A 25,941-nucleotide genomic window follows, 5' to 3' on the forward strand; every position below is an offset into this window, starting at 1 on the left:
CCACTTAAACCTGTTTTCAGAGAGAAGATATGGGCACATAGGAACACACCTAACAGTGTGACTGGTTGCTCCCCATTTAAAAAACTGAAGGGTAGGATGGCTGGTTCAAAATTGAATCCTTTATGGTTAATTGTTAAGGACAGAGGTTGTGTTGTCAATAATTGAAAAGTTAGGAATTACCAAAATAACTACAAGCGGAGGTTTGACATGAAAATGGGAGCAAAGAAGATTCTATGGAAAGTGGGTGATCTTGTTTATGTTAAAAAGGCTTCAGTTGACATCATCCCCTTTGTTGTGCCACAAGCCTCTCCGGTGTTGTGTGAATAAAGAAACTACAATTAATTTACTCAAGACTATCGTTTTATTAAAGTAGCTGTTTCATTTTCTATCGGTCTCGTGAAATACCATGTTGAAGTGGTCCACGATCACGGATAGTAGTGGCGACGGGAACCCATATACCCCATCATTACTTAAGCATAGCACTGAAACAGCATGTTTTAATAAATTGAATTTAGTGTATAGCTTTAGCTGATAGCTTGATGTTACTGTCGTTAGTACTGTCTCTAGAGTAGACTCTTCAAGAGCGGGGCCAAAAAGATCTTCCTCGATGTGAGCCTTTTTTTTGCTAGTGCTACTTGCCTTCTGGTGGCTCTGTTTTCTTTTGTTAGCTGCTGAGGGGGCCTGATGCCTTACTCTGCTGATCTCATTGTGCCCAGCCCTAGTCTACCTGTGCGAGATGTAGCTTTTGACTTATGTTATCAAATTATCTGTGCACTTAAAGCATTGGTGAACAGCTATTCCTTGTTAAATCCTTGTTATGGGTGGTGGTGGCGGCAGGGCTGGCAGTAGGGCAATGTCCAGTCCAAAGAGCCTAGGAGTGCAGAGCTCTGTCTGTCTATTAAGTGTGTCTTGGCTTTGTTGTTGATAGATGCCAATAGCTGTCACAAGTAGTTGATTAATGTTTATGTTCAGGTAGGACTGACAGAACCCGAAGAACCATGTGTAAGCAGATTGTGTTGCTCTCGACTGCCTTCCCCCTACTGGCCACTAGGGGCTAACTGACACATATCCCGGTCCAAGATTTGAGTGTTCACCTCCGTTAACTCCACTGAATCCACGCAGTTCCGCCTGCCTGTACAGACATAAAGCACAGTTCTTTCTGCAAGCATACCCCCTTTACTGAGGTGCTAGCGAAAACACTGTGGGAGTTATAGAGGCAATATAGGGACACTCCTTCAGTCAGGGATAAGCGGGGCAGCAAGCCACACTACAGCCTAGTGCAGCATTTTCTGCCATTCTCCACTGTCTCTTCTAGCCACAGGAGCCCTAATGGCAACCACACCATATCTCTCCTCTGCCCTTGCCCTACACGGAATAGCCACACTGCACACATGCACCTCATTCTGCCCGGCCCTGCCCTGCCTCACCACTCTATAGCAGGGCTCACCTATCCTCAATTGTCCACAGCCTCCCAAGCCGGAGACCGACCTGGTGTGTCCCTGGGGGCGGGGAGATAGATGGTCGAACAGGTCAGGTGAAAGTTGACCCCACAACACAGAACAGCTTCCAGAGCCCAGTCCAAGACCTCAACCAAGGGGACAGCGATTGGTGGCCAGTGAGACGAGGAGGAGGTGACATTAAGCAGGGAGGCGAGGTGAGGTGGGCGGCAAGTCAGCTCTGACAGCGCTGTACTGAAAGGTAACGTAATGCAATTTCTACAACTGTGAATTTTGAAAGAAGTGGTAGCTTCTCCAGTGGAGAGTTTTGTAATGTGATCCTTTTTCCATAAGCATGCTGCATGCCTGTTCCAGTCTATGCCTGTGAGTCATTGAGAAAAGTGTGAGCTAGGTGCAAATGGGGTGGTTGTTGCCACAATGTGTTGCAGCATTGAAGTGTCCTTCACCAGGGAAGAGCCAAGTCTAAAGCACTCCTAAGTGAGCCAGTCGCTATTTATGGATTTGTCAAGCCAATTGGTGATTTCCACAAATAATTTATTTAGCTGATAGGCGGATTCCCTCCGCATCCACGAAGCGATCCAACCACAGCTTTACACTGACCAGCTTCACAGGGATTACCCCCTGACGAAGGGCTGGGCCCGATATGCATTGGGGCTATGTGAAATTTCTGTGAAGCAACAGTTGTCATATACATGCCTCAAGACGCATTAGGATGTACTATGATATGATTAACATTATGATGAAGTAACAAAATGGATACTCTATAATTTGATTATCCGTTGAATACATTAATTGTGCTAATCACAAATTGGCTTAACAAGTCCATAAATAGCGACTGGCTCGCTTAGGAGTGCTTTATATTTAACTCTTCCCGGGTGAAAGACACTCTTCTCAGTTTTCTTGCAGAATAGCCACATTGATGTGGTGTCTATTCAGATATGCTACTACTTTCCGAATCTTGCACCAATGCTTTAGCCCCCTCACATTCCATGTCACAAAGTTCAGATTGGTGCCCACAGATGTTTTAGTGCCTTCACCTATTTTGCTTAAGTGTGTTTTCTTCCAGCATGTATCCCTTATTTAACAAGTCAATATTGTCTAATCCGCACTCCGTTGTCAATCTACTACATTTTGTCAGTAACAGTACAATAATTCCCCCTTCCCCCAACCGATGCCATATCCCCCAACATTTGGCATGGCTTGTTATGTCCATCTTGTGGTGCCCACCCCCTTCCTTTGTTGGTTTACGCAGCCCCCTTGGTGTGAATCCGAGGGTGGTGAATCTATCAACTTTTAACATGCCATACTGTGAAATCATCTTGCAAATCCAAATGGTGTAGTTAGTGTGGTGGTGCTCCTCCCATCAGGTAGGCGCTCTGAGTTCTTCAATTGTGTGCACTATTTCAATGTTAAGATCTGTTTAGTTTGGAAAAACTAGACAATCTATACTTTCGTGGGTAGTTATTGCAGTGCTGTGTCTTTGCATCACTAGTTCTGATAGAGTTAATCTTGCTTGTCCAGTTCACTGCCAGTTGGCTCCTTGTCTACATTTGTTTTTGTAGGACACTTGCCCACCAGTGGCGACTGGTGGATTTTGAAAGTGGTGGGCGAAAAATGTTGCACCTTAATGTAATAAGAGAGCGAGCGAGCCCGAACTGCAAAAGGAGGGTGCGGGTGTGAGATTTGCGAGGGTTGTGTATGTATGACCCTTTGTTGTGTGGTCTGTCTCCGAAGTAGGTTAGGTTGTGTGCTGGAACTTGTGTGGGTTATGCATGGATTTTTGATGTCTCTGTGTGTGTGTGTGTGTGTGTGTGTGGAGCAGGTGGTGTGCATGGTATTTCTATGGGGCTGTGGCAGTCCGGGACTTCGTTTGAAGTGTGTTTGTTGATGGAGTGCATTTGTCGAGTACAGGTGATGCATGCGGTATGTGAGGTGCATGAGGTGTGTACAGAGGTTGTCTGTGGGGTGGTGAAAGTGGTGTGTGTTTTGCCTTTGTGATTGCATTGGGTGATGCATGTGGTGCAGTTGTCAGGGGCATTTAATTTCCTTGATTGATGAACATACACAAGTGTCTAGTAATCAACACGCTACAACAACTGCACTATAGCATGACTGGCAGGGATGTGCCTTCAGTACGTCCATACCACACAACCACCAACCACCCCAAGAAACGTAGCACATGAAGCCCAGGTTGAAACCGAAACTGCTCCAGCAGCGGATATATTCAAGTAAGTGTGAGGGACCCTATCAGTTTTTTTTGCTTGTGGCTATGGTGATTGGGAGGTGGGGGAGAAACAGGAGGAATATTCCTGAGCAGAATGACAGCAAGGAGCGTGCAGAGAGCTGATGTCGCTTTTGGGAAATGTTCTGATGGAATTCATAGTCCCCAAAGCATGCAGAGGGCGGAGCTATTCTGTGTAAAGGGCGCACGAGGGCAGCAGGCATGCCCTAACTGCAGTAGGCCATGAGCAGGCTCGCCAGAATCATAATTGCCCAGAAAGTTGAAGACATGCTCGGCAGGGCGTATGCATTATTGTTTAAACTGAAATATTACAGTTTCCATCAAGCTGCCTCCTCCCCACAACTTCACATCCAAATCATATTACACTACTTATCTTAATATTTCCAAAAATAATTTGGGGTTTATCTTGGTAGTAGTTCACATTTTAATAGATGTAGTCTGCACAGAAAGAAGAAAGCATTATATTAACAGCATCGACGTGGCTTTCACGATTGAACCATAAGTGAAATACCTTGGTGTCCTGCCATTGCTACAGCTTAAAAGAGAATGAAAAGACAATTCTGGCAGAGACCGACTACCCGGCTTCAAAGTTCGATTGGCATTTTGAACAAACTCTGCATAGTCACATTCACAAACACAAAGGGAACAATAGTCTCGCCCAAGATAGGCAATGTAGCTAGCACTCATAATGCATTCCTATTTTTAAAATAAATACCGTTTGAGATAAAGGTTGGCCAACAGATGAAGAGGGAAGGAAGCGGCGGCATGCAATGGGCTAGAGATGAATTCTGAGCAGGGGAAAGGGAGGGTGGTGGTGGTGACAATAGGGCAGCAACTTTCCAGGAAGTAGGCATTGTATGAAAACATGGATGTATAGCAGCAGAACATTAATTAAGGACCTGCTAACACACGTTCAAAAGATGCGCCTCAACTCTTAAACAGTAATAAATAACGCTTTCTGTTTATGAGGAAGTTTGAGTGGAATTGTTTGAAGTAAAGCCAGAAGCGATATCGCGTGGTTTTAGAGGAATAATTTAGATTATTTGGAAGAAGGAAAAATGGGAACTATGAGGCTGACCAGGTAACGGTAATTGGGGTTTTAGGTGAAGCAGCAAACCATAACATGCACACAATGAACTGTGAGCATTAAAATCACTAGGCCGGCATGACGGGTGGAGTAGAAATAGAGTCGTCCTGGGAGGGGTGGGGTGGGATGGGGAGGCTGACGGGAGGGGTTTGTGTAATTAAAAAGATATAATAAAATAAAACTGAACTTACCGTCCTGCGACCTCAGCCTCCTTCTGGAATGAGTCAGACTACCGCCGTCCACCATACTGCCTTTTCCAATTCCTGCAGGCAGCTCTCATCACGACGTCATCAGCCAGGAAAGAACGGCAGCCTCCCTCCCTCCCCTCCACCAATCACAATGCTGCAATGGCAGCGTTGTGATTGATGAGGCGCAGAGGAGCATGCCCCACCTGGGCCATTTTCTGTATGCATGAAGGAAAACGGAGAGTGGGCAGTCCTGCTCGAGGGTAGGGGGGAAGTGGCTTGCCCACTGTTGTGCATACTGACTGTTTGGTCGGCCCAAGGCTGATCAAACAGTCAGTATGCACAACTGTGGGCAAGCCACTCCTCCCCTGCCTTTGAGCAGGACCGCCCACCCCCAAGCAGGCACGTCTGCTTTCTCACGGTGCGAGAAGGAAGAAACATGAAATGGTAGTTATTACCATTTATGTTTCGGCCTTCTCGCACTACGAGAAAGCAGTGGGGCAACGCCCCCTCGCTCCAATGGGGGAACCGCCACTGTCACTCCTTTTCTACTATGTTTGTTGATGGCTCGCTGTTACAACTTGTGATTTGTGTAGATCTTGGATTTGCCATCAATTGTAACCTTTAATCCAGCAGGGTATACCATTGCGTAATCCATGTTAAGATCACACAGCGTGCGCTTCACAGGAGCAGACTATATCCTAGCCTCCTGTACTGTTGGGGTGAAATCCGGAAATAGCGATAATACTGAGCCCTCAAATATAAGTTCTACAGTAGAGCCGCATCTCTGTAATTTAGCAACCTTGCTATCACAGGCCGCCGGGGTGAGGCTTTCGAGGAGGCCTAGGGGCCAAGGAGCAATGGGGTTCGTTCCACAATGAATACTGGGTAGAAGGTATCGCATCTGAGATGTGACACCAGCAATTGCTCCTTAACTGTTTCCATGTTGCCTGTTGCTGTGGTTTCTGGCAGGCGTGTAATACGGATATTATTGCGCCTAGATCGCGCTTCTAAATCTTCGGCCTTATCACAGATAGTCCTTAGGAGCTTCTCCATTTCTTTCTGTGCTTAATCGGTTTCAGTTTGGGCATCTTCGACTTTCGATATTCACTGTTCTGGCATATCCAGGCATTCAGCATGCTTGTCTGTACGCTGGGTCATACCATCCATACGGTAGGACAACAAAGCTATTTTACCGTCTATCGTGGTGAGACTTTTTTGCATGCTGGTTAATATTTGATGAAGATTTCCCCCAAGTTCGTCGGGTGCGTTCTCTTGAGCTGATGGATTTATATCCGTCTCCTCCTCCCTGTTTCTTGTTGCTTTACACTGCTCAATTGAAGCTTGGGTTGTATCTTGTCTACCTTCCCCATAGTGTGTATCCCTGTCTCAACTAGGTCCTTGTTTTTGTAGGGCCCAAGTCGGGCCACAGAATATTTGCACACAATTAAGATATGGTGATCACTCCGTTTGTCTTGGGTGTGTTGTTCGAGCGAGTATGGCCTGCTGCTAGGTATTAGGCTGTGTGCTTCTGCCTGTCGTTTAGGCCTTGTATTTTGCGGTGCAGGCACTCTCCTCTCTGCGCCCCACACTGTGGTCTCCCCTCCTGCTACTGTACAGCATTGATTGGCCCGCAGAGTCACTACTGCTTGTATCCTCTCTAAACCACTGTCACAACAGAGCATCTCAGCGTGGGCCATAGGTCAGTTTTCCTGCGAGTGCAGCCCCCGGCCCCCGTCGCTATGCCTGCAAATTTAACAGGTAGCGTGTGCCTTACACAATCGTACGTCCTTGCTGTTCACTGCTTCTTTTTTTTGGTCTGTCGAGCGTTTTATCTCCTCTATGCGACTTTCCCTCAGGTCGCAACGAAGGATGAGCGGCCGCGCTGTTGAAGCCACCCAGCAGGTGCCGCTAAGCAACTATCTGCTCTGCGTGGGTTCTCCCAGGCTCAAGTGCGCAATCACTGCAGCAGACTGTAGCCTTTCCGATCCCCGCAGCTATAGTAGCGGTTGAAGTCGCCCCTGCCAGTCCTAGGCAGCTGCTTCACCTTCAGACCATCGGGGAGCGGCTAGGTGTGCACGATTCGACAGCTCGCTCCAGATAGGCCCCGAGCATCCGCAGCACATTGTACTTGCCGCGTCAGGCATTTTCGTAGCTCCGCTCACAGGGGGATCAGTGTGCAAGTCGTGGACGCACTGCCTGCAAAGGCCACGCCTGGTGATTCGACTGCGCGTGTTGCTTCAAAACTCCCCGCCAGACCGGGCCTGCTTTCTCATCACCTTTATACTCAATTGTCAGCTCTGATAAACACCTTTCCAAGTAGCATGCCATCAGCTTTTTAGTATAAGTTATATCTTTGGCTGTCAATCCCCGGGATGTAGCAGATACCTTAAGGATATTTCAGACGGTATTTGGAGCTCCTGCAACCATGCTGTCATTTCTTGGAGTTCAAAAAGACTCAGTGGCTGGAGGTTGTAGGCTACCACAAGCTGAAGTCTATCCTTTCAGGGCCCCAGGTTCACACTTTCCTAGTTGTAGGTGCTGGTGCTCAGAGATATTCCAGTGGAGTGAGTCTTCGACATTATGTCTGGTTTCCAATTCAAGAGATTCTCCTGAAAAATTAGAGAGGACCACATCATTTCCTATTCCTTGGCACTTCAATCACAGTTATTTGGCCTCAGCCAGTGCAATGGAGTACAGACCTAGCACTCTACACAGACATGGCAGGGTGCGTGTGCTATGGAGCCATTTTCGGTAACAGGTGGTGCATGCAACATTGGACTGTGGAGTAGGCGGCAACAGGTTTCACCAGAAACATAACTCTGCTGGAGCTTCCCCCATCATAATGGCACTGCAGAATGGGGGCTGTTGGCGAACAGAAATAAACATTTTTAGTCTGCCAACATATTGGTTTTATCTGCCATTATTAACTAGAGACGAACGTGTACGTTTGTTCTGAGATGATTAAAATACTTGGTTGCTAATTGCCTTAAAAATATATTTTAGTGCAATCATGTTATGGAGGTTAACAGCAATGTGGTTAAATCTTTATCGTGTGTCCCCTTTTAAGCTAGCGGAGTTCAGAACCCAGCTACCAGAAGCAAAGAGACGCCAACATTGCTAATGGAGTTGGTGCCCCATTGACCCTGAACGGATCTTGGTGGTGCTAGCCCCGATGTCCAATTGTGTGTATGTAGCAGCATGGTAGTTTCTTGAAGGGTCTGGTCCAGTTTAAAGCTGTTGGTGTCCTGAGATTTCTGACAAAACAGAGAGAAGGCAGCATGTGTGTGGCTTTGGTCAAAAAGCAGTTGGGTGTCACACTGAGAAGAAAACAAGTAAATCAAGGCTGTCGCACAGCTCATGATCCCTGCCTTTAAATTTCAACTAGAACTGTGAGTATTTTTTTAAAGGAGTCCGAGCTGCTGAAAAGCAGAACATGATGTGTTGATGGCAGTGGTAAATGCTGGCTCAAGTAACTACCTCTGGATGTATTTGCCAACAGATGCAGTGACCCACAGCAAAGTGGTACTTTACTACCAGTAGTATTTCTTCCTAAAAGAGGCCCTGAGTTATGTAATTTAAGATCACTATTGGTGTTACTATCGGTACTCGTGCTAGGGCGATAATGAGGTGCAACTATACATTTTGAAATTAGAAACTCTTAAAAGGCAATATTTAATGAATGTATCGATTCTGCAAGTCATTGAATACAAATTAGTAAAATACTATTAGTAAGGTGGTTGAGTGGATCATCAGGATCTTGCACTGGAAGACAAGACCTTGACTTCCTCACCTTAAATATCATATTATATATGAGATTAGTGTAGCAGTCTAGATTGCAGTGAGACAGCACAGGTCAGGGTGAGAGGACAAGCACCCGGCACATCCCAGGGTACCACAACAGCGCTGCACCAGAATAACTGCACGATGTGCGCGTGTGAAGATGACTTCTTAGGGAAGCTCACTGAGAAATCTGTCAACCGACACTTATCCAAACACATCGAAAGTGTAGGGGGGCTCGATCCATCCCAGTCGGGGGTTTAGACCCCGGCACAGCACTGAGACCGCCTTGCTGTCCGTCGCTGACGATCTTCGTATGCTCCAGGATAGGGGTTTTTCCGTTGTCCTGGTGCTTTTAGATTTGTCAGCGGGGTTTGACACGGTGTCACATGACATCATGACCTCCAGACTCACTGACATCGGTCTGGGTGGCAAGGCGCTGGCCTGGCTAAGGAGCTTTTTCACCAATTGCACTCAGAGAGTCATACTGGGTCCTTACCAGTCAGAGGAGGTTGAGATCTCAAAGGGGGTACCACAGGGCTCGTGTCTGAGCCCAACGCTTTTTAACATCTATGTGGCACCCCTAGCGAACATCATGAGATCGCATGGGTTTATTCCTGTATCGTATGCAGACGATACCCAACTCCTCTTCCCGGTCAAAATCATGACTCCTGAGGTGCGTAACTCCTTTGCACAGGGAATGAAAGAGGTGGCACATTGGATGACAGCTAATTTCCTTCAGTGCAACGTCCCTAAGACTGAGGTGATGCTTTTTGGGGAAGCCAAACGGCTATGGACTCCTGACTGGTGGCCTCAAGATCTCGGCCCAGTCCCTACTCCCAAAGTGGTAGTGAAAGATCTAGGAGTTAAGTCGGATCAGGAGCTTGCCCTTAAACATCACACTAATCAAGTAGTAAGCTCCTGTTTCCATGTCATTGGCCTTCTACGACGGGTATTTTCCCTCTTACCTGATTCCACCAGGAAAACACTAATTCAGTCGCTCGTGCTGAGCAGACTGGATTACTGTAATGGTCTGCTGCTAGCCGCCAATGAGGGGGTTATTGCCAGATTACAGGTCGTGCAGAATACTGCTGCACGACTTGTCTGTAATGCCCCAGCCCGCACTCCCTCAATCCCATTACTAAGTAAACTTCATTGGCTCACTGTGAAACAGAGGGTGTCGTTTAAAATATGCTGCACCATTCACAAATGCCTTACTGGTAAAGTCCCTGACTACCTAACCAGGAGGTTCATTCCTTATGCCCCTTCAAGGTCTTTGAGATCGGGGGACCAAGAACTGCTTTGTGTCCCTAGGTTCTGGAAACCCCGACAAGGGGGTAGGGCCTTGTCAGTTGCTGGTCCAAAGCTCTGGAATAATCTCCCTCATGACATCAGAACCTGTAAGGAACATTTTCCTTTTAGGAAAAAATTAAAAACTTTCCTGTTCAATCATTAATCCTGATAGGGAATCTGTTATACATTGGATAGGGTCTCTGCTCATTGATGTTACCAAAGGCGCGGAGATACTCCTCAGGGAGTCGAGTTCCTAGCGCGGTATAAGTCAGTAAATAAATAAATAAAATAAAACAGGGGGCACACTCGGTGCCACCTCAAGTCCAGCACCCTGGACCCCCAATTGTGCAGCCAGAACCACAACAATCCCAGATTAACGCACTGCCTCCGTTTAGTGAGCTCATAGACCCGGCCACAGCGTCACCCAGATGGACACTCTGGATCAGCAGCCTACACAACTACTTTACGGCGTTGCGGGAAACGGATGGTGAAATAAAGAGGTCCCTATTGTTACACTTGGCTGGAGAAGAAATTTACAAGTTCTTTGTCCACCTACCGAACACCGGCCCGCGCAACTCCTACACTGCAGCAGTAACGGCCCTGAACGCGCTCTCTGACCCCCAGCTAAACCCAGACTATGAGAGGGTCAAACTGCAACAGGCTAGCCAGGGGGAAGGGGAGTCAATGGACACATTCCATGCATGGCTGCATGAGCTAGCGAGTACGTGCACGGACGACATCCATAACAAAGAAGTGAGAGCCCAGGTAATCTAAGGGTGCTGAAAGAAGAACCTTGGGACCCTTGGGACCCTAATCCTGCGCCAACCGGGCATCACCTTAGAAGACATCCTCATTCTAGCCCGGTCGCATGACCTGTCCGACGCCACGTCGACAGCTATGGACATCGCCTTATCCCAACAGGTGGAGAAACTAGTCATTATCAAGATAGAAAGGGCAGATGCCATTCGCACCCGAAGCAGAGGCATCCGTGGATGGAGGCCAGGGAGAAGCATGCAAGGGTCATGCTGCGGATACTGAGGCAGGGAAGAGCACCCACAGGCAGAATGCCCGGCGCAAGGGTGAACATGTTCGAAGTGCGGTACTCCCAACCACTTCGCAGTGGCATGCAGAGGAGGCCCGAAAAACCAAGGAGCACGAGGACGACGTCCACCGTCAAAGGCTGTAAGACACCTATCATTGAGGACTCTTAGAACCCAAAGACGACCCATACATCAGCTCGACCAAGGCACTATCTTAAAGGCGAGTGCTACCTCATCTCATTCGCCAGTGACCTAAAACGGAGGCGGTGCCCACATCCCACATACGCCATCAACATCGCCAGATCCTAGGTCACCACGCTGATTGACACAGGAGCATCTGTTAATGTGATGGGATGCCAGCTGACGTCTTAACCCAAAGCCAGTGTTATCCCCGTCGCCTGTAAAAATCCTCACGTATGGCAGCCAAACACTACTGCCGCTAAAGGGGAAGACGAAGGTCCAGGTAAAAGCAGAAGGCCAGGAGGTCACCACCAAGTTTCATGTGGTTGACAGAAAAGCCGACATCCTGGTGGGGAGCCACACAGCCGAGGATCTCGGTCTGGTCATGTTCACCAATGCAGTCAAAGCCCTGCAGATGGAGGACATCCTAGAACTATTCCCACAACTCTTTGAGGACTCAGATGCATAAAGAAGGCCCGATCAAACTACACATAGACAAGGCCGTGAAGCCAGTAGCCTTGAGACACAGATGAATACCGTTCCACTTAAGGCCACTCATTGAGAAAGGAATTCAACACCTTGAACAACTAGGGGTCATCGAGCAGGTCACCGGGCCAATGCTCTGGGTATCACACATGGTAATTGCGGAGAAACCGAAATATCCCAGCAAAATTTGACTCTGCATCAACATGCGCCTATTCAACCAGGCGATTAAACGTGAAAGGCACTTGACACCAACCGTTGATATCCTAGCAGACCTGAATGGATCCCGCTGGTTCTCCAAGCTCAACCTCAACGCAGGATACCATCAGTTGAGGCTAGCTGAGGAGAGCTGATATATCACGGCCTTCGAGGGTTACATTGCTAGAAAAGATTTAACTATGGGATCTCATCAGAGGCAGAAATATTCCAAAATACCATCCGGGAAATACTGTTGGGGCTCCAGGGAGTGTCAGGAATGACATTCTAATACATTCGGCAACCGCCGCCACCTCTGAGCCACGCTCCACCCTCTGGCCGAACATGGAGTCACCCTTCACCGGGAGAAGTGTTCGTTCTTCCAGAGATCCATTGACTTCTTCAGATACGTATTCAGCTAGGACGGGGTCAGAGCAGAAGCAAGAAAGTCGCAAGCCATACAACAGGCGCCTGGCCGACAACCGCCACTTACTGCTGGCAGTTCATCCCGAACCTAGCCACCTTAGCGGAACTGCTACGCACCCTGACGAAGAAGGACACAGCCTGGTAGTGGGACCAAGAAGGAGAAGACGCCTTCCAAAATAAAGCGGTGCTCCTCAGGAAAACCACCATGGCGTACTTTGACACCACACGGATGACAGAACTACTGGTGGATGCCAGTCCAGTAGGACTCGAAGCACTCCTGACCCAAGAAACGGAACCAGGAAAACGGACCCCACTTGCATTTTTTGAAGCAAGGCTCTCACACCAACCAAAACCCGGTATTTCCAGATCAAAAGGGAAGCGCTAGCTATCAAGTGGGCCTGCAACCATTTCCTCCAGCCACTCGTCCCGCTGTTCAGAGGTACCGCACCACATCCCCCGCCGCAGGTCGAGCGCTGGGCGATACAGTTGCAGCCAGTGGCGGTTCCTCCACTGGGCCATGGGGGAGTCACCCCACTGCTTTCTCAAAGTGCGAGAAGCAGACACATAAAATGGTAAAACTACCATTTCATGTTTCTGCTTCTCGCACTGCGAGAAAGCAGAAGTGCCTGGTTGGGGGTGGGCGGTCCAGCTCGAGAGCAGGGGGAGGGACAGTGGCTTTCCCACGCCGACCAAAGCAGTCTTGCGCACTCTACATTTTCTCTGTACAGGCGCCTGTCTGGGGCGCTGTCCGCTGCACCCCAACAATCACAACTCTGACATTGCAGCATTGTGATTGGCTTAGGGGAGGGGAGGGAGGTGCCTAAAATGGCTACAGACAAGGCACAAGGGCGAACCTTAGGACCAGCGCAACCCGGCGGCAGGAGCTGATTAGCTGACTGGAGGAGGATGAACAGAGGAAGACGGGCTGCAAGGAAGGTGTGGGAAAAACTGCATGCCCCACACAGGCAAGGTGTGTGACCAAGGAAATATGAGACACACGGGAGGAGGCATTACAGCAAATAAATACACATGTAAGGCAGCAGAGCTGGCCACACAAGGGACCCGGGTAACACACAGAAACAGGCAGTGCTAACAAAAGTGGTAATACACACAGCACTGACATTCATAGAGTAAGAACAGGATTTTCCTAACTGCAACAGTTCTATCACAAAACTACAACTATGACTAAACTTGGAGCTTATGAAATGCCCATTCTATGGAGTTTGGTGCCCCCTGTTTGGCACCACACCTCTATTTAGGACACCGACTCGGTTTGAATTACCCCCAGTTTGTTCTGCAGAGCAGGCTCTGTCTGGGGCCTGGGAGCCCCTTTAAAACACTACCAGGGCAGTACCTGGCATGCACATGCCATGTGCTGGATGCAACACGTGTATACCTGTAATGGACACATGCACAGTGCCAGAGACTACTCGTGAAGTTAGGAGACTCGTGTTACATGATGCAGAGGTGCAGAATCTGGCATATACATGCATAGTACTGGAGGCTCCCTGAATACAGGAGACCCTTCCCATGTGATGCTGAGGCGCACACGTGTGTATGTAATGAACATTTACAGTCCCCTCTTTGATCATAGTGCCATAAGTAAAATGCAACCCGTTGGAGTTGAAAGGCAGCGTGACCCTGTATAAAAAACTTTTATATGTTATGTCATGGGATATATTTGTGATGCTCGTTTATATGTTATGTGAAAAAGGAAGGAACCCACACTTCAATATGTTTTTCACCATTCAATTTTGGATGAAAAGATAAACAAAACTTAATATGTTTATCAAGGCGATTATTTACGCCGTTTTATTCATCAATTTTTAAAAAAAACTTTTTAAAGATAATGTTCATGTACAGAGAAATACCACTGCCATTTACGTACTAGCCAACAAAGTCGTAATAGCTAATCTTTACAACACAAAACATGAGTTCACAAACATAAACAATATGAAAGCATATAACTGGTGAGGAAAATTTGCAACAAAGTGAAAATATTTCAAAAAGGAGGGAAAGATGTCAAGATATTTTTTCAATAACATCAATATACGCATTTAAGCAAACATATATTCCATCACAAAAGCAATTTTTGCCCAAAAAGCAGCCTTTCAATGAATCTGCATGAAAACAAGTAACCTCTCGGTAAAAATGTTTTTAGGCTATAGATTCCTAAGTATTTTGTCCGTATTTCCAAACTTAGGACGTAATCCTGTTTGCCTACGCGTTTCGAGTTTGAAGGGTTTCTTCACAAACTCTCTTCAGGGCCAAATGAATTCTTTCCCCTGTTCCTTAAACCTATTAGTGAAAACACAAACAATTGTGGACACTCATTATAAGTTGCTCCCCTTAACCTACTCATACCTTCTCATATGCACAACTTTTAAAATGAAACATACCTCAGGGGACTTGAGGTAAGTTCAGTTCATCCAGAACGCTAAAAGGGATTTGTCGAGTCTGTGCGCTTTCTAAAAAACACGAGATTTTATGTCAGGGGCTGCTCTGTTTGAGAATGTTATCCAGCTCAACGTGAAGGAAACAAAGGCAAATTATTTCCTACCTGGATGTGTGACCGGGAGGGAATCAGGTGATCGCTGCGATTTTATGCTTTCTGGTGTTGTACCACTCATGTTTCACATACAGTTACTGCAAATAAAATAATTGGATTACTTGCTGGTAGGTGCTGGGTTTGGTCTATCCTGAGGGTGTTGAATGCTTGAACACCCCGTCACTTACTGGGAAATGTGACCGCCTTTCCAAGTTGTGGAGATGGGCATATAGCCGTCGTTTCCAAATCGTCTTTATTCATGGAAGGTCCTGGAGTGGGCCGGTTCCCTTTTTAATTTTTCATAAGCATCCGTGAATGTATCTAAAAGAAAAAAGCGAGCGCCAATTGTTTAGAGACGCACTCGTTTGTCTGTGGTTGGCAGCCAGAAAATGCTCCACCATTGGGGCATTCTGCACTTTTTTCTTAAGTCTCGAGCGATGCTGTGTTATTCTGACATTTACCTGTTGACATGTTTTTCCTATGTACAATTTATTGCACACGCACAGAATCCCATAGATGACATTTTTACTCTTACAGTTTGTGTGCAAACTGTGTCTCCATTTGATGCCATTATGGCAAAATTCAACTCCCTCTACAACATTATTGCAGGCCACACAAGTACCACATTTATGGTGGCCTGTGATGGGTTTGAGGTTCCATTTGGTTATAAGATCACTCTTTGGTTTTTGTATGTAGCTGTCAGCTCTAATGATCTGTTGGCCGACAGATCATTAGAGGTGACAGCTACATACAAAAAGAAAAAAGTGCAGAATGCCCCAATGGTGGAGCATTTTCTGGCTGCCAACCACAGAGAAACAGATTTCAAATGGACAGTCCTGGCTGGAATGGATCCACAACATAGATCGCCTAATGTAGAGCAGGCGCTTTTGCGCAAAGAGGCGTATCTGATACTCCGTTTTGATACTATCAATACGGGCCTCAATTCAATTAGTGAGATTTCTAGGCTTTGAAATTGACTTACAGCCAATTTGACTTCAGGTCCCACAATGCACCGCTGTTGGTTTTCAAAATATCCCATCTGTGATTGGTCATATAACAGTGAGCCTCTCAGAGAGACCGATGGAACTGTATGCCATTCACTCCATGTGATGGAATGAGGAAGTGGAACACGCTGACACATCAGTAGGTACGTGCTGTTACTAGACTGTAAAACGAGGGAATCAGGCTGCGAGTTACCCATTAACTAAATAACTACCGCTCGCTTTTTTCCTTTAGATACATTCACGGATGCTTATGAAAAATTAAAAGGGGAACCGGCCCACTCCAGGACCTTCCATGAATAAAGACGATTTGGAAACGACGGCTATATGCCCATCTCCACAACTTGGAAAGGCGGTCACATTTCCCAGTAAGTGACGGGGTGTTCAAGCATTCAACACCCTCAGGATAGACCAAACCCAGCACCTACCAGCAAGTAATCCAATTATTTTATTTGCAGTAACTGTATGTGAAACACGAGTGGTACAACACCAGAAAGCATAAAATCGCAGCGATCACCTGATTCCCTCCCGGTCACACATCCTGGTAGGAAATAATTTGCCTTTGTTTCCTTCACGTTGAGCTGGATAACATTCTCAAACAGAGCAGCCCCTGACATAAAATCTCGTGTTTTTTAGAAAGCGCACAGACTCGACAAATCCCTTTTAGCGTTCTGGATGAACTGAACTTACCTCAAGTCCCCTGAGGTATGTTTCATTTTAAAAGTTGTACATATGAGAAGGTATGAGTAGGTTAAGGCGAGCAACTTATAATGAGTGTCCACAATTGTTTGTGTTTTCACTAATAGGTTTAAGGAACAGGGGAAAGAATTCATTTGGCCCTGAAGAGAGTTTGTGAAGAAACCCTTCAAACTCGAAACGCGTAGGCAAACAGGATTACGTCCTAAGTTTGGAAATACGGACAAAATACTTAGGAATCTATAGCCTAAAAACATTTTTACCGAGAGGTTACTTGTTTTCATGCAGATTCATTGAAAGGCTGCTTTTTGGGCAAAAATTGCTTTTGTGATGGAATATATGTTTGCTTAAATGCGTATATTGATGTTATTGAAAAAATATCTTGACATCTTTCCCTCCTTTTTGAAATATTTTCACTTTGTTGCAAATTTTCCTCACCAGTTATATGCTTTCATATTGTTTATGTTTGTGAACTCATGTTTTGTGTTGTAAAGATTAGCTATTACGACTTTGTTGGCTAGTACGTAAATGGCAGTGGTATTTCTCTGTACATGAACATTATCTTTAAAAAGTTTTTTCAAAAAATTGATGAATAAAACGGCGTAAATAATCGCCTTGATAAACATATTAAGTTTTGTTTATCTTTTCATCCAAAATTGAATGGTGCAAAACATATTGAAGTGTGGGTTCCTTCCTTTTTCACAGAGTATTTGGGCCCTTACCCCACTTCTGTCCATATGGGCCAAACTCCTTTTTGTTAGACGTTTATATGTTATGTCATATGTGTTCTTATGTGGTAGGTTTCGGTTTTTGTATTTCATGACTGTAACACAATATCAGCAGAATTTCATTTTGTTTCATTTCAATAATTTTGTTCATGTAAAAAGCAATATATGTCGGCCATAAATTGATTTAAACAAAATAAAAAAAATATAAATGCCAAATGTGGCCCAAAAGAGTCACCCATATTAGTAAACATACTAATAATAGTATGGGTTATGTGATATGTTAGAATTTACGTGTCGCGTAACGTCACTTAATTTAAGGAATGTTCCATGGTTTACATTGTGTTATATTATGTGCTCTGATTAGTTAAGGTCCTGTTGGGTAACCACAAAGTCTGTGAATTGTTTCCGGTTATTTTGGGGTACAGGTGAGTCTGGAGATCTCCTAGTTGGCAGGCAAGTTGGGTGTGGGGTGCGCTCTCTGGCAAGTCTGGCTATATGTTTTTTGTCATACCATCTCACTGCTTCCCTGCTTCCCTCTTTCTTTCTGTCTTTCTTGTCTCACTCAGTCTGTTACTCCTCCTCCCTTTCTATCTCTTTCTTTCTCGCTGCCGGTCTCTAACTAGATGTCTCAACTTGACTGTGTGCTCGCCCCTTCCTTTCTCTTCCTCTCTCCGCTTCCCTCTTCTTTTCTGCTGCCTCTCTCCTTCACTTTTTGCCCTTCTATATCTTTATTGGTGCCGGGCCATAACTATGAGTACCACCCTGTCTGTCTCCTTGCATTATCCTTTCTCAGTCTTTTTCTCTCTCTCTGTTTGCCCCTCTGTTCCCAATTTCCTCCCCAATCGTTCATGTCTTTCTTAGCATCCCTTTCTCATTGTGCTCCCTTTCTCCTGCGGCCCCTCTCTTTTTTTCTGCTACTCTGCTTCACTCTACATATCTATTCTTACTTCTCCTTTCCCTTCGTAACCCCCCCGTTGCAATATTGTTTTCAGCCGACGGACAGCTTTGTCGGTGGGAGGCATGAGACATACATCTGGGGTTTCCCCCAGCAGAAACAAACAATTTATCCAATGTTTACTCTTTTTTGTCAGAGGAAAGCACCGGGATCCTCTCCTGTCAATTAGTAAAGGGGGCACATTAGACTTGTGAAAGAATAGCACACAGTGCCATTATGGACAGAGCACGTGGTAGGCCGACTTCTGATATGCATCCAATTAGACTGACAGTTTTGCCAGTCATTGTCTTTGTTAGAACAGATTCACAATTGCTTTATTGACCTTCCTGCTTTCTCAAATTTGCTTGAAAATGCACCATTTTCCCACTCTTTTAAAAAAAAATTATCTGGGAAGGACTCGCCTGAACCCCCCGTAGGTGGTTCGGGCTCGCACGCTGCAGTGCAGTACGATAATTGTTTTATGCCTACCACTTTCAAATGTCACCAGCCGCCACTGGTTGCAGCACTACCACATGGAGTTAGTATACCACTCTGGAGCGAAAAATCCTGCAGACTTTTTGACACGACACCCGCCAGAAACAGCTGAAGACGGTGGCGACAAAGAGCTCAAGACAGAAGAATACATCGACATGGTTCTCAATGGGCCTGTCGGCAAGCACTCACTCTCGATGAGATCAAACAAGGGACCAGAACTGACGCAGTACTCCTGCGAGTACTGAAGTCGCTCTACATCGGCTTCTGGGAAGACTTTCTGCACGAGCACATGGATGGAACACAACAGACTGAGACCGACTAGGGAAATTCTGGAAGGTGCGAGATGAGCGAAGCACCGCAGCAGATGGAGTGATTCTGAGAGGCTCTCGACTAGTCATTCCGGCAAGTCTGCTCTCGACTAGTCATTCCGGCAAGTCTGCAGGAACGAGCCACCTCCCTAGCCCATGTAGGACATCAAGGGACTATGCGGATGAAGTCTCGCATGAGGGAAAAAGTGTGGTTCCCCGGACTTGAAGCAGCCGTCGACACATTAGTAAGAAATTGCAGGCCATGACAGCTCATCAGCAGCCAAGAATGCCACGCTCCAGTGATAACAGTAGATCCAGCCACGTCCCCCTGGTCACCAATAAGCTTGGATTTTGGGATCTTCCTAGATTGCCGGGTAACTGCAGTGGTGATCGACACTTTCACAAAGTATCCCGTAGTCGAAGTAATTGCGTCAACATCCTTCGCTGACCTACAAACAGTACTCGTCAGTTTACCTCAGGAGATCAAGACCCACAATGGGTCCCCATTTCAGGGGACAAAATTCAAGAACATGCTGGTGCAGCAAGAGGTTCATCACCACTGCATCACTCCCCAATGGCTGCAAGCCAACGGGGAAGCGGAGCGCTTCATGGGACCCTCAATAAGGTCCTACGAATTGCAGTCTCAGAGCAGGCTGATCCGGAAGTGGATTTCAATCAACATAAGAGTGCCAGCATAACGTAAGAGAAATACAAGACAAAGGAGGTTGAAGGCATAGTATAGTTACTACCACCAGAAGGGAATTCCCATTTAGTATGGAGGTAAGCTGCACGTGCTCAGTGTAAAGTAAAAGGACCCTCAGGCCCCAACTAAAAGTTGGTAGCCGGTTGTCTTTATTGGGTCCTTAAAGTAGAAAAGAGATCAGAGTTGGTGATGAAAGTAAATTAAAAGGAGTGTGGACTACTCCCCAAAACGAAACATTCTTTTTAATAAGAGGGTAGTTCTAACTCCGTTAAAACCAGTGAAAAAAATACGGACTAGTAAGTGGTTGTGTTAATTTGAACCAACAAGTCCTCTTAATAGAAAAAATTGGTCAACATGTTTCTGCTAATAAGCCAAAGATCAGCTTAGCATTCGACAGGACCAAATAAAGGGTTTCTCACTCCATGGTTGGTACACGCTGAGAGGTCCAAACCTATGGTGCGGAAAGAAAAACTATTACAACCTTATCTGTAAGAGTTTAGGCAGGTATTGTCTCCTGTGGCCTCTCCGAATTGCGGGAGGCAGGGAAATAAATAATTATTGGTGAAAACGCCTCATGGGCTTGTGGCAGGGGGATATCTTCACGCCCAGTCTATTTGTCTCTGGGCGACTGCCCGCCGTTAGACCTAAAGTGTCCACATCCGCAGCCCGAAGCCAATCCGGAAGTGGCACTGCACAAGTTCCTGCGCGAATACTGCAGCACTCCACACTGCACGACACAAAGGTCTCCCTGGTCCCTGATGCTAGCTGGGCTCCGACGGGACATACCAGCTGCCGACGGATGGGCTCCCAAACCATATGACCCCGCCAACATTCAAGCACAAAGAGAAACAACCAATGAGCGGGTCAAAAAAAAAAAAGGAGAGCCAAAACCAGAATCATTGGTCTAGGATGCACAGTACTAGTAAGGAGCAGCCGAGGGAAGTTCCGCACAGCATATGAGCCTGGGACGTGGACCGTGATGAAGATCAACGCAACCGCCTATATGGCGCAGAAAGGCAATGAGGTCATCACCTGCAACGTATTCTGGTTTAAACAAGTGCATGACTCTAACTCAAGCCAAATGTATTCCAGCCGGGCAGAGAGTGGAGAAACAGCGGAAGACCTGCTACCTGGTCCAGCTGAAAAACAAGCTGTAGCGAGCTCACCGTCACCTGTAGCAACAGAGGTCAAGACAAATGCGACCCCCAGTATTTAGTCAGAGCGACACTGGGGTGACTCGAGCAGATCGTCACCCAAGGTATGACTTGAGACCAAATCTAAGTCAACAACTCACAGACTATGTGTTGATTTTGATTGTTATGTTTGAACACTGACTTGGGATAGGATGTAGCGCTCTAAATGCCAAGAGGGCATCGCCCCAGACCTTTAGCTCGGATGGACATATACACATTGTATCACTCTGGCCAGGCGTGGCCAGAGAGTATAAAATAACCTGTATACTGTGCAGCTGCGCAATTATTGATCTCCCAGATCTGAGGTCCAATAGGTAATACAACACCCTCGTTATAATTAGTACAGTTATGTTTCTCAAACGAGTATTAAAAAGATAATTTGTAAACATTTCACATACCTCACAATAGTGTCTGATCCTCCTTTGTGGTAGTAGAGTGATTGATTAAAAACTGCATGGCCACATCCAAGGAAGAGCCACCTCAACTTTATGGTTTTATAGTCATCATTCAGGAGTGCTGTTGAATTCTGATACTCTTTTATGTTGTGGCCTGTGTAAACATAAAATGTCTTCTGGTTAGGAGCAATGCAATGGGTTAACACCAATGTGACAGCTTTATCTCAGGAGTAAACGCTGTAGGAGATTGGATGGAACTAAGTGCTGCCAAGACCGGTCTCTGAAAAAATCCTTGGCATTGGTAAGCGCCACAAAGCAGGCAATAGGATATATGTAAATGGCTACTGATAATGGACAGCATATATTGAAAACAGAGTTCTCTTTTGTCTGTTCTGAGTAACAGCCGAGACAGAGAACACTTGTAAATTTGTATGCATACTGAATCACTTTCAAAATGGTTTGCTGATGCCTAGAGGTTCTTTGTATTAAAGATAATGTAACTCACCCACTCATGTGTTAAGATTTTAAGGCTTCTATGGAAAACCCTCACCAACATTGTAGGTTCTCTATAGAGAGTGGCGAAACAGGGTGGGAGGTGTGATTTCTTTCTAAGTGACATCATAGACAAAGCTCACATTGTTCATTTGCTGTCACTCAGCAGTCGTCAATGAAAAATAATACCCGCTAATCACTATTAGCCTTCTATAATTATATATATATATCCTCTAACTGCACCATACATAGAAATATTTCTATAAGTAATGAGACGTGAGGGATCTTTTTAGTGGTTTGGATAACAAAGTTGTCATATATTTAGATACATGCTATGAAGATGTCTAAGTTGGCTGAACTTGGATACATTTTATACAGTAAACTGGGTAATAGTAAAACGCGGCATTTACGGTGCTTAGAAAAGGCAGAAGTGTTTTTTAGCTCCACATTAAACCAAGTTATTATTATTGTTGTTTTGTTATTATTACCACCACCCAGTAAATGTATTTGTTTAACTGTAGGATACCGGAGAGTGATGAAAGAAACAAGTAACTAAGAAATATGTAACTTTATGTCATGAGCGTTACCTACTTTTTCGTCTACAAATGGTTGTGTTTGTTGACAAAAATCTCCTGTTGAGGAACTGGCCTAATATGCTTGTGTATCCCCATTTCTCTAGGCTTACTTGTGTGGTTGGATTTGGTGCTAACCTGCACTGGAACAGGCTCATGTCCTAGCCCGTGTGTACAATAAATACTGGAGAAAGTATTATTATTTTTTTAAAGAGTTCTAGGATTTTTTTTCAACACGGTTTTCTATTTGGATGCCATACTCTGAAAAGTTTATTTACATAGTCATTATTTCATAGCAGAACAAATATCACCATGAGCAATCATCACACTCCATAAAGCCGGATACACAACTTTTGTATGGTAAACACATATACTCTTGTACTATACTTATTTCCCTCAGACCCATATGGCCCACAACATATACTATAGTAGCAGTTCTACTCGCTACCACCTTGGGTATTTGCACCTGTTCCCTTCATCTGCTATTGATAGCTCAATAAATTGTGAGGCAGCAAAAACAGGGCATAAGACCACCTATGTGCCGAAAAGTGAAGTTCTAATAATAACAACACGGTGGGGTTGGGGCCCAAGGGAGTTTAGAGACCAAGCTTTGACACGTTCCCTCGCATGACTTAACAACACAAAAGTGTCAAAGTCTCTAAACAAGATGCCAAAAGTGATAGAAACACCAAACACGTACACTATAGTGGGTATCCTTTACTGACCCTCTTTGAGGTCTGGAAACTAACCTTGAGGTTCAGGATAAATATAGTGTACGTATTTGGCGTTTCTATCACTTTAGGCATCTTGTTTAGACAAGTGAAGTTCTACCTGGAAGGTGCACTTCAGTCAAAGGCTTCGGGTCAATATCTGTGAACAGATCCTGTTCCCTCTCTACTGTGGCAAGCCAAGGTCCACCCAGCTGCCCTGCACTTGCCCTGATGTTTGGTACCGCTTAATGTGACTTGCTGTACATCACACAATTACTGCCTACTTAAGGAATCAATGAGTCCACGTCCAACGTCTCCACTCCATCCCTGGGAATTTGTTAGGATGAAAATGCTGTCTGAAAGTTTCTGTAAATTCCCTAGCTAGCGAAACAGGACCTCTTGCCTCGAGGTTCAGCCCTTTGGTCCTCTCACATCTAGTCTTGTTTCTTGACATCCTGGACTAGCAAAGGCCTCTCTCGCAAAGCTTGATGGCTATGCCCTGCCACCAAGCTGGGCCAGGCAGAGCTAAGAACCTGCAGGTTTCCCAGTGGGCCATGCCAACTAGTGTGTCAGACACCAGCTCCTATTTGACTTCTCTGGAAAATTCATCTCACTATGCACAATGTGGCACACATTTCATCTGCTATTCAGACAGCAGTAGTGCCCATTATCCTGGAAAACTGTTCCACTGAAACCATCTACATCACCGTCCCTTCTTGAAGGTGAAACAGTATCCGCTCTCCAGAAGAGAGTGTGGTCTGCTAGTCACACAACTCTCTACATGGAAACTCACAAGTTCATTGTAGGAAAGGTGGCTTTCCTCATTATCTAGGCGCTCGAACACTCCATACTAAAAGTGCCTGTTTTCGGTTAAAACGTTCCAATGTAGCCAACATAAAAAGGTATAAAGTAGGCTAAAATATAGGTGTGCATGTGAGTACATTATGTACACATATCCTACATATGCTTTTTTAATACTATACCGTACCGTAAAATTGATTCATGAGGGTCTGTGGAATTTGAGAGACATGCTGATTTAGCAAGTGCACACCTATACGTAAAAAAGCAATTTTTTGCACTGCACTAACAAAACACAATTTTCAATGGTTATAGTATTTCTCGTTTTGGAACTATATACAAAAATATTTTTCTCATATTTTGCAAAATAATTTCCAGACTTATGACAGTATAGACGATGACACCGTAGCTAATGAATACATATTGTCTATTTATTTCATTTATTTATTCTATTCAGGTTTTTATATAGTACTAAAAACCACTGCTGTTAACCTCAGAACACTATGCATCAGATAAATAAGTCATCAACGAAGGAAGTAAAAAATAGCAGCAAAAGTCAATGTAGTGGAGTACGCTGAACACAAAGGGGAATATTTATGAAATAGTGGCGCAGCGCAGTAAGTCACTTGCTGCACTGCACTGCAACGCTAGGAAAGGGCAGGAATGCAACATGTTTAAGGTATACTATGCATGAATGACTTTGGCCCCTGAGCTGGCACACAATGGGCTGCTTAGCGCCAATGCAGGTACCCTTGCACCACGGTGCAAGAGTGCCTGCATTGGCTGCAGGATTCTTTTGTGCAAGAAGGGACACCTTCCTGCACAAAAACAATCCTAAAAGGCATTTTACTCTTAGGACACACACCCTCTTTGCAGCACACACAGAAAGAGGAAGTAATGAGGAGAAATGAACATATTTCTCCTCATTATGCCTCTCCTGGAGAGGCGTAACTTTTTGGGGCATTCCCAGGTTTACAAGGTCTTGCAAATGCGTCTTAAACCATGGGAGTTGCATGGGAACACACACGCAATGCGCTGAGTTGCATTACTCTAGATTTTTGGAGCCAGTCAATGCCACGCAAAGTGCCTTTGTGTGGCTTCAAATATATGATTTAAGGTTTTACGTTGCTCTTGCATCACATTGTGTAGTGCATGGGGATGCAAACCAGGTCATAAATATGGCCCTAAATGACTTAGTCTTCGAGAGGAGATAATAGATTCTGAAAGTAGGCCTCGGTGGGGTTGGCTGCTTTAGGTTTGGCTGGTTTTAGCCAAACCCACCCTGGTCGTTGAAAGAGGCCTTGTAGACAGCTTACTAGAAGATGGAGGCTAGTCATAGGCCTGACTGAATAGGTAGTCTTTCAAAATGCAATGACGTGGTTTCCACCTGCTGTGATAACGTAAGGATAAACTTAATATGCCTGTTGACCATGAGGAGGATTTCAGTGTTTTAGTGTCCAACGACAGATCTTGGATAGTCACCAATAGCATCTGAGAACGCTATGCCAAAATAATCGAAAATAAAAACCTACTTTACACCCGACACATAAAATGATTACACTGTATCAGTCTGTGCTCAACTAACTCATTTCAAAGTCAATCAATGCTCTGCTGTCATCAGGATTTCCCCCAGAATCCTAAGTATGCCATTGCAACTTCGCTTTTAAAGAAACATATTAATCCAGGGGTCCTTCCAGACTTGAGGTCAGGCTTTGACTAAGAATCTATTGAAAAATTGATGAAACGCTTTTTGTACCACAGCTTTCTATAAAAACCTCTTCAATGAATTTCATTTAGCCATTTGCCTTTGTAGGAATGAATACACCACTTTAAAAAACATTATGGAAGAACTACTCACTGCCAGAAACCAGGTGTATGATATGCTCATAAATCTGGCTTATCCCACATAGGACTTTAAGATAATTATTGTCTTTCGGGCAGGGAGCTGGCAAATGAAGCTATTTTCATAAAGGGTGTAGGTTAATTTATGGAAAACAATT

The 25,941-nt window shown here is 45.3% G+C and overlaps 1 protein-coding gene across 2 annotated transcripts in view; it reads right to left on the minus strand.

The window, feature by feature from the left end:
• GLDN (gliomedin) overlaps nucleotides 1-25,941 on the minus strand; it is a 565,427-nt gene that overhangs the window by 25,032 nt on the left and 514,454 nt on the right. For both annotated transcript variants that reach the window (XM_086958291.1, XM_086958290.1), the window contains one exon: nucleotides 21,373-21,523. In XM_086958291.1, the coding sequence (XP_086814417.1) occupies nucleotides 21,373-21,523 (151 nt within the window). The remainder of the gene's footprint in view (nucleotides 1-21,372; nucleotides 21,524-25,941) is intronic.

Source organism: Lissotriton vulgaris, chromosome 2_1 (assembly GCF_964263255.1).
Source record: "Lissotriton vulgaris chromosome 2_1, aLisVul1.2, whole genome shotgun sequence".
Classification (NCBI taxonomy): Eukaryota; Metazoa; Chordata; class Amphibia; order Caudata; family Salamandridae; genus Lissotriton; species Lissotriton vulgaris.